Genomic DNA, 10,430 nt, shown 5'->3' with positions numbered 1-10,430 from the left:
ATATAAATAAATAAATTATATATATATATATATATAAATCAATCAATTATATATATATAAAAACTATCTTTCCCAGGGATTTCAAGAGTAAGAACGTGATGTTGAGACATGATCTGACAGCCATCATCGGAGACTTTGGTCTGGCGGTCCGGTTTGAGCCGGGGAAACCTCCAGGAGACACACACGGACAGGTAGATTAAAACGCACACACACACACACACACACACACACACACAGGTCTTACGGTTACTTACTTGCTTTCTCTCTCTCAAAATGTTCTCGCTCCCTCCTTTATCTTTATCTTTCATTCCAAGGTGGCTTAGCAGTTCAGACGTCTTTTTCTGTTCCGTATTGTTCGTGTCCTGTATATATATATATTTACACCTTTCTTCGCATATCTTTTATCTATTTTATTATCCAAGAACTCAACTACAAAAGCTTTCCTGCAAAAGCTTTCCTGCAACCCGCTTCACCAATTACAAAAGTATTACTTACCTCAATCTGAAAATCCATCGTGGAAGCTAGCCAGGGGCTAATTCAGAAGATAGCCTGAAAGCTTAACCAGAAGCTACTCCGATAGCTAGCCAGAAGCTAATCTGTAGCTGCCCCGAAATTAGCCGGTTTGCTGGCTAGCGTTGGTGTTTCAGCTGCCCACGTTTAGTGGTCATCAGCTATTCCTTTAGCTCGATAATCTACCGGCACTTTTGTGCAACGCGACTCGGACCGGAGCATTCCGGGACTCTTTTTTTTTTTTTTTTTTCTCTCAGTTTCCCCGGATTCCAGCCGCAGGCTCTGGACACTTGTACCTTGATTTCGCAGCTAGCTAGCTGCAAACCGTGTGACTATTGGCTTACGTCGACCCCGGAGCAAACTCTAATCATTCTGGAGCTAGCCAGCTGAGGAGTTCCATCACCACCCGGACCCGTTTCTTTTGTTGCTGCTGCAGATACGGAACCCCACCGGGCCTTCACGACTGACTGCCGCGACTGACTGCCGACGTTATCTGCCCGAGGGATTTATCCAACTGGCACCTCCGTCCCGACGTTACCTGAACGCTCATCTGAGGCCCGCTAATCGTTAGCTGTCTTATCGGCTGCTATTTGAACAAGTATATTGGACAACTATTATTATTATTATTATTTATTTATTTTATTTTTTCCTTGGGTCACTATATCTATTTTGCCAATTTGGATTGATCCCCTCTACCACACGGAACCCCACTACACGGAACCCCACTAACCTACCGACGGAAACGCACGAGGTATCTACAAACAGACCTCCATCCTATGCTACTACCGATAGCCATATACCCGGCCAGCTGTCTGGATCGCCACGACCCCAACCAACCTCTACTCACTGGACCCTTATTGATCACCCGATTAGCATGCCTCTCCTTAATGTAAATATGCCTTGTCCATTGCTGTTCTGGTTAGTGTTTATTGGCTTATTTCACTGTAGAGACTCTAGCCCTGCTCTCTATACCATATCCAACCTCTCAGTTCCACCACCCACATATGCGATGACATCACCTGGTTTCAATGATGTTTCTAGAGACAATATCTCTCTCATCATCACTCAATACCTAGGTTTACCTTCACTGTATTCACATCCTACCATACCTTTGTCTGTACATTATTCCTTTAAACTATTTTATCGCCCCCAGAAACCTCCTTTTACTCTCTGCTCTAGTAGCTCTAGGCGACCAATTCTCATAGCTTTTAGCCGTACCCTTATCCTACTCCTCCTCTGTTCCTCTGGTGATGTAGAGGTGAATCCAGGCCCTGCAGTACCTGGCTCCACTCCTATTCCCCAGGCGCTCTCTTTTGATGACTTCTGTAACCGTAATAGCCTTGGCTTCATGCATGTTAACATTAGAAGCCTCCTCCCTAAGTTTGTTTTGTTCACTGCTTTAGCACACTCTGCCAACCCGGATGTTTTAGCCGTGTCTGAATCCTGGCTTAGAAAGACCACCAAAAATTCAGACATTTTCATCCCCAATTACAAGATTTTCAGACAAGATAGAACGGCCAAAGGGGGCGGTGTTGCAATCTACTGCAAAGACTGCCTGCAGAGTTCTGTTATACTATCCAGGTCTGTTCCCAAACAATTTGAACTTCTACTTTTAAAAATCCACCTCTCTAAAAACAAGTCTCTCACCGTTGCCGCCTGCTATAGACCACCCTCTGCCCCCAGCTGTGCTCTGGACACTATATGTGAACTGATTGCCCCCCATCTATCTTCAGAGCTCGTGCTGCTAGGCGACCTAAATTTGAACATGCTCAACACCCCAGCCACCCTACAATCTAAGCTTGATGCCCTCAATCTCACACAAATTATAAATGAACCTACCAGGTACCACCCCAATTCCGTAAACACGGGTACCCTCATAGATATCATCCTAACAAACTTGCCCTCCAAATACACCTCTGCTGTTTTCAACCAAGATCTCAGCGATCACTGCCTCATTGCCTGCATCCGTAATGGGTCAGCGGTCAAACGACCTCCACTCATCACTGTCAAACGCTCCCTGAAACACTTCAGCGAGCAGGCCTTTCTAATCGACCTGGCCGGGGTATCCTGGAAGGATATTGATCTCATCCCGTCAGTAGAGGATGCCTGGTCATTTTTTAAAAATGCCTTCCTCACCATCTTGAATAAGCATGCCCCATTCAAGAAATTTAGAACCAGGAACAGATATAGCCCTTGGTTCTCTCCTGACCTGACTGCCCTTAACCAACAGAAAAACATCCTATGGCGTTCTGCATTAGCATCGAACAGCCCCCGTGATATGCAACTTTTCAGGGAAGCCAGAAACCAATATACACAGGCAGTTAGAACAGCCAAGGCTAGCTATTTCAAGCAGAAATTTGCTTCCTGCAACACAAATTCAAAAAAGTTCTGGGACACCGTAAAGTCCATGGAGAATAAGAACACCTCCTCCCAGCTTCCAACCGCTCTGAAGATAGGAAACACTGTCACCACCGACAAATCCACTATAATCGAGAATTTCAATAAGCATTTTTCTACGGCTGGCCATGCTTTCCACCTGGCTACCCCCACCCCGGACAACAGCACTGCCCTCCCCTCTGCTACTCGCCCAAGCCTTCCCCATTTCTCTTTCTCCCAAATACAGTCAGCTGATGTTCTAAATGAGCTGCAAAATCTGGACCCTTACAAATCAGCCGGGCTAGATAATCTGGACCCTTTCTTTCTAAAACTATCTGCTGAAATTGTTGCCACCCCTATTACTAGCCTCTTCAACCTCTCTTTCGTGTCGTCTGAGATCCCCAAAGATTGGAAAGCAGCTGCGGTTATCCCCCTCTTCAAAGGGGGGGACACCCTTGACCCTAACTGCTACAGACCTATATCTATCCTACCCTGCCTTTCTAAGGTCTTCGAAAGCCAAGTCAACAAACAGATTACCGACCATTTCGAATCCCACCACACCTTCTCCGCAATGCAATCTGGTTTCAGAGCTGGTCATGGGTGCACCTCAGCTACGCTCAAGGTCATAAACGATATCGTAACCGCCATCGATAGGAAACAATACTGTGCAGCCGTATTCATTGACCTGGCCAAGGCCTTTGACTCTGTCAATCACCACATCCTCATTGGCAGACTCGACAGCCTTGGTTTCTCTAATGATTGCCTCGCCTGGTTCACCAACTACTTCTCTGATCGAGTTCAGTGTGTCAAATCGGAGGGTCTGTTGTCCGGGCCTCTGGCAGTCTCTATGGGGGTGCCACAGGGTTCAATTCTTGGACCGACTCTCTTCTCTGTTTACATCAATGATGTCGCTCTTGCTGCTGGTGATTCTCTGATCCACCTCTACGCAGACGACACTATTCTGTACACTTCTGGCCCTTCTTTTGACACTGTGTTAACAACCCTCCAGGCGAGCTTCAATGCCATACAACTCTCCTTCCGTGGCCTCCAACTGCTCTTAAATACAAGTAAAACCAAATGCATGCTCTTCAACCGATCGCTGCCTGCTCCTGCCCGCCTGTCCAACATCACTACTTTGGACGGCTCTGACTTAGAATATGTGGACACCTACAAATACCTAGGTGTCTGGTTAGACTGCAAACTCTCCTCCCAGACTCACATCAAACATCTCCAATCCAAAGTCAAATCTAGAATTGGCTTCCTATTCCGCAACAAAGCATCCTTTACTCATGCTGCCAAACATACCCTTGTAAAACTGACCATCCTACCAATCCTCGACTTCGGTGATGTCATTTACAAAATAGCCTCCAAAACCCTACTCAATAAATTGGATGCAGTCTATCACAGTGCCATCCGTTTTGTCACCAAAGCCCCATATACTACCCACCACTGCGACCTGTACACTCTCGTTGGCTGGCCCTCGCTTCATACTCGTCGCCAAACCCACTGGTTCCAGGTCATCTACAAGACCCTGCTAGGTAAAGTCCCCCCTTATCTCAGCTCGCTGGTCACCATAGCAGCACCTACCTGTAGCACGCGCTCCAGCAGGTATATCTCTCTAGTCACCCCCAAAACCAATTCTTCCTTTGGACGCCTCTCCTTCCAGTTCTCTGCTGCCAATGACTGGAACGAACTACAAAAATCTCTGAAACTGGAAACACCTATCTCCCTCACTAGCTTTAAGCACCAGCTGTCAGAGCAGCTCATAGATTACTGCACCTGTATATAACCTATCTACAATTTAGCCCAAACAACTACCTCTTTACCTACTGTATTTATTTATTAATTTATTTTGCTCCTTTGCACCCCTTTATTTCTGTCTCTACTTTGCACTTTCTTCCACCGCAAACCAACCATTCCATTGTTTTTTTAGTTTTTATTTTACGTGCTGTGTTGTACTCACTTCGCCTCCATGGCCTTTTATATTTTTATTTATTTATACATATATTTGTTTGCCTTCACCTCCCTTATCTCACCTCACTTGCTCACATTGTATATAGACTTATTTATTTTTTTTTTCACTGTATTATTGACTATATGTTGTTTTACTCCATGTGTAACTATGTGTTGTTGTATGTGTCGAACTGCTTTGCTTTATCTTGGCCAGGTCGCAATTGTAAATGAGAACGTGTTCTCAATTTGCCTACCTGGTTAAATAAAGGTTAAATAAATAAATAAAATAAATAAAAATCTCTCGCTCCCTCCTTTATCTCTCGCTCCCTCCTTTATCTCTCGCTCCCTCCTTTATCTCTCGCTCCCTCCTTTATCTCTCGCTCCCTCCTTTATCTCTCGCTCCCTCCTTTATCTCTCGCTCCCTCCTTTATCTCTCCCTCTTGCTCTCCCTCTGTCGTTCGCTCTCCCTCTTCCAGGTGGGTACGTGGCGTTACATGGCCCCTGAGGTTCTAGAAGGGGCTATAAACTTCCAGAGAGACTCCTTCCTGAGGATAGATATGTATGCTATGGGGCTGGTGCTGTGGGAACTGGTGTCACGATGCATCGCCACAGACGGTGAGAATTACTGCTCAGGATCCCCCCCCCCCCGTTACAAACGCGTTTCTTTAGCTTTTTCAACTGCTAGACCACATCCCCTCTGTTTGATGACTAGACCACATCCCCTCCGGCTCTGTTTGATGACTAGACCACATCCCCTCTGTTTGATGACTAGACCACATCCCCTCTGTTTGATGACTAGACCACATCCCCTCTGGCTCTGTTTGATGACTAGACCACATCCCCTCTGGCTCTGTTTGATGTCTAGACCACATCCTCTCTGGCTCTGTTTGATGTCTAGACCACATCCCCCTCTGGCTCTGTTTGATGACTAGACCACATCCCCTCTGTTTGATGACTAGACCACATCCCCTCTGGCTCTGTTTGATGTCTAGACCACATCCCCTCTGGCTCTGTTTGATGTCTAGACCACATCCCCTCTGGCTCTGTTTGATGTCTAGACCACATCCCCTCTGTTTGATGACTAGACCACATCCCCTCTGGCTCTGTTTGATGTCTAGACCACATCCCCTCTGGCTCTGTTTGATGTCTAGACCACATCCCCTCTGGCTCTGTTTGATGACTAGACCACATCCCCTCTGGCTCTGTTTGATGACTAGACCACATCCCCTCTGGCTCTGTTTGATGACTAGACCACATCCCCTCTGGCTCTGTTTGATGACTAGACCACATCCCCTCTGGCTCTGTTTGATGACTAGACCACATCCCCTCTGTTTGATGACTAGACCACATCCCCTCTGTTTGATGACTAGACCACATCCCCTCTGTTTGATGACTAGACCACATCCCCTCTGTTTGATGACTAGACCACATCCCCTCTGTTTGATGACTAGACCACATCCCCTCTGGCTCTGTTTGATGTCTAGACCACATCCCCTCTGGCTCTGTTTGATGACTAGACCACATCCCCTCTGGCTCTGTTTGATGACTAGACCACATCCCCTCTGGCTCTGTTTGATGACTAGACCACATCCCCTCTGGCTCTGTTTGATGACTAGACCACATCCCCTCTGGCTCTGTTTGATGACTAGACCACATCCCCTCTGGCTCTGTTTGATGTCTAGACCACATCCCCTCTGGCTCTGTTTGATGACTAGACCACATCCCCTCTGGCTCTGTTTGATGACTAGACCACATCCCCTCTGGCTCTGTTTGATGACTAGACCACATCCCCTCTGGCTCTGTTTGATGACTAGACCACATCCCCTCTGGCTCTGTTTGATGTCTAGACCACATCCCCTCTGGCTCTGTTTGATGTCTAGACCACATCCCCTCTGGCTCTGTTTGATGACTAGACCACATCCCCTCTGGCTCTGTTTGATGTCTAGACCACATCCCCTCTGGCTCTGTTTGATGTCTAGACCACATCCCCTCTGGCTCTGTTTGATGACTAGACCACATCCCCTCTGGCTCTGTTTGATGTCTAGACCACATCCCCTCTGTTTGATGACTAGACCACATCCCCTCTGGCTCTGTTTGATGTCTAGACCACATCCCCTCTGGCTCTGTTTGATGTCTAGACCACATCCCCTCTGGCTCTGTTTGATGACTAGACCACATCCCCTCTGGCTCTGTTTGATGACTAGACCACATCCCCTCTGGCTCTGTTTGATGACTAGACCACATCCCCTCTGGCTCTGTTTGATGACTAGACCACATCCCCTCTGGCTCTGTTTGATGACTAGACCACATCCCCTCTGTTTGATGACTAGACCACATCCCCTCTGTTTGATGACTAGACCACATCCCCTCTGTTTGATGACTAGACCACATCCCCTCTGTTTGATGACTAGACCACATCCCCTCTGGCTCTGTTTGATGTCTAGACCACATCCCCTCTGGCTCTGTTTGATGACTAGACCACATCCCCTCTGGCTCTGTTTGATGACTAGACCACATCCCCTCTGGCTCTGTTTGATGACTAGACCACATCCCCTCTGGCTCTGTTTGATGACTAGACCACATCCCCTCTGGCTCTGTTTGATGACTAGACCACATCCCCTCTGGCTCTGTTTGATGTCTAGACCACATCCCCTCTGGCTCTGTTTGATGACTAGACCACATCCCCTCTGGCTCTGTTTGATGACTAGACCACATCCCCTCTGGCTCTGTTTGATGACTAGACCACATCCCCTCTGGCTCTGTTTGATGACTAGACCACATCCCCTCTGGCTCTGTTTGATGTCTAGACCACATCCCCTCTGGCTCTGTTTGATGTCTAGACCACATCCCCTCTGGCTCTGTTTGATGACTAGACCACATCCCCTCTGGCTCTGTTTGATGTCTAGACCACATCCCCTCTGGCTCTGTTTGATGTCTAGACCACATCCCCTCTGGCTCTGTTTGATGACTAGACCACATCCCCTCTGGCTCTGTTTGATGTCTAGACCACATCCCCTCTGTTTGATGACTAGACCACATCCCCTCTGGCTCTGTTTGATGTCTAGACCACATCCCCTCTGGCTCTGTTTGATGTCTAGACCACATCCCCTCTGGCTCTGTTTGATGACTAGACCACATCCCCTCTGGCTCTGTTTGATGACTAGACCACATCCCCTCTGGCTCTGTTTGATGACTAGACCACATCCCCTCTGGCTCTGTTTGATGACTAGACCACATCCCCTCTGGCTCTGTTTGATGACTAGACCACATCCCCTCTGTTTGATGACTAGACCACATCCCCTCTGTTTGATGACTAGACCACATCCCCTCTGTTTGATGACTAGACCACATCCCCTCTGGCTCTGTTTGATGACTAGACCACATCCCCTCTGGCTCTGTTTGATGACTAGACCACATCCCCTCTGGCTCTGTTTGATGACTAGACCACATCCCCTCTGGCTCTGTTTGATGACTAGACCACATCCCCTCTGGCTCTGTTTGATGTCTAGACCACATCCCCTCTGGCTCTGTTTGATGACTAGACCACATCCCCTCTGGCTCTGTTTGATGACTAGACCACATCCCCTCTGGCTCTGTTTGATGACTAGACCACATCCCCTCTGGCTCTGTTTGATGTCTAGACCACATCCCCTCTGGCTCTGTTTGATGTCTAGACCACATCCCCTCTGGCTCTGTTTGATGACTAGACCACATCCCCTCTGGCTCTGTTTGATGACTAGACCACATCCCCTCTGGCTCTGTTTGATGACTAGACCACATCCCCTCTGGCTCTGTTTGATGACTAATATATATTGTCATATATAACAATGCATTTACTAATAATCAACCAGTGTGTTTACTAAAAACAACCGGTGCGTTTACTAATAATAAACAGCCTATCAGTAACTTGTAAAGCCTTCAATATAACGTGTTCTTGTCTCCGTCTCAGGTACTGTAGGAGAGTTCATGTTGCCGTTTGAGGAGGAGATTGGCCAACGCACGTCTCTACAGGAACTGCAGGATGTGGTCGTTCACAAGAAGATGAGGCCGGTCTTCAAGGACACCTGGCTCAAACACCCGGTCAGTAACACTGTCAGGAACACTGGGATACAATACTGGGATGGTACACTAGGATGGTAGACTGGGAGAATACACTGTGATAAAATACTGGGATAGTACACTAGGATGGAACACTAGGATGGTACACTAGGATGGTACACTAGGATGGTACACTAGGATGGTACACTGTCTGTAATACTGGGATAATATTCTGGGATAGTACACTAGGATGGTAACAGTAGGATGGTAACAGTAGGATGGTAACAGTAGGATGGTACACTAGGATAGTACACTAGGATAGTACACTAGGATGGTACACTAGGATAGTACACTAGGATAGTACACTAGGATGGTACACTAGGATAGTACACTAGGATGGTACACTATGATGGTAACAGTAGGATGGTACACTAGGATGGTACACTAGGATAGTACACTAGGATGGTACACTAGGATAGTACACTAGGATGGTACACTAGGATGGTACACTAGGATGGTACACTAGGATGGTAACAGTAGGATGGTACACTAGGATGGTACACTAGGATAGTACACTAGGATGGTACACTAGGATGGTACACTAGGATGGTACACTAGGATGGTACACTAGGATAGTACACTAGGATGGTACACTAGGATGGTAACAGTAGGATGGTACACTAGGATGGTACACTAGGATGGTACAGTAGGATGGTACACTAGGATGGTAGACTGTCAGTAATACTGGGATAATATTCTGGGATGGTACACTAGGATGGTACACTAGGATGGTACACTAGGATGGTACACTGTCTGTAATACTGGGATAATATTCTGGGATGGTACACTAGGATAGTACACTAGGATGGTACACTAGGATGGTACACTAGGATATTACACTAGGATAGTACACTAGGATGGTACACTAGGATAGTACACTAGGATGGTACACTAGGATAGTACACTAGGATGGTAGACTGTCTGTAATACTGGGATAATATTCTGGGATGGTACACTAGGATGGTACACTAGGATAGTACACTAGGATGGTACACTAGGATAGTACACTAGGATGGTACACTAGGATAGTACACTAGGATGGTAACAGTAGGATGGTACACTAGGATGGTACACTAGGATGGTACACTAGGATAGTACACTAGGATGGTACACTAGGATGGTACAGTAGGATGGTACAGTAGGATGGTAGACTGTCAGTAATACTGGGATAATATTCTGGGATGGTACACTAGGATGGTACACTAGGATGGTACACTGTCTGTAATACTGGGATAATATTCTGGGATGGTACACTAGGATAGTACACTAGGATAGTACACTAGGATGGTACACTAGGATGGTACACTAGGATAGTACACTAGGATAGTACACTAGGATGGTACACTAGGATAGTACACTAGGATGGTACACTAGGATAGTACACTAGGATGGTAGACTGTCTGTAATACTGGGATAATATTCTGGGATGGTACACTAGGATGGTACACTAGGATGGTACACTAGGATAGTACACTAGGATGGTACACTAGGAT

General features: G+C 46.8%; 1 protein-coding gene across 1 annotated transcript; it reads left to right on the top strand.

Annotated features, from left to right (window-relative positions):
• Positions 1-79: 79 nt before the first annotated feature.
• Positions 80-8,919, top strand: LOC139567396 (activin receptor type-2B-like; the record flags this gene model as incomplete). Its single annotated transcript, XM_071388769.1, has 3 exons — positions 80-191; positions 5,316-5,454; positions 8,789-8,919. Coding segments are annotated over exons 1-3 (363 nt in total), but the record flags the coding sequence as incomplete, so codon positions are not given.
• Between the last annotated feature and the right edge of the window lie 1,511 nt (positions 8,920-10,430).

Source organism: Salvelinus alpinus, unplaced genomic scaffold, assembly GCF_045679555.1.
Source record: "Salvelinus alpinus unplaced genomic scaffold, SLU_Salpinus.1 scaffold_443, whole genome shotgun sequence".
NCBI lineage: Eukaryota > Metazoa > Chordata > Actinopteri > Salmoniformes > Salmonidae > Salvelinus > Salvelinus alpinus.
This window is presented reverse-complemented; position numbering and strand designations above follow the sequence as displayed.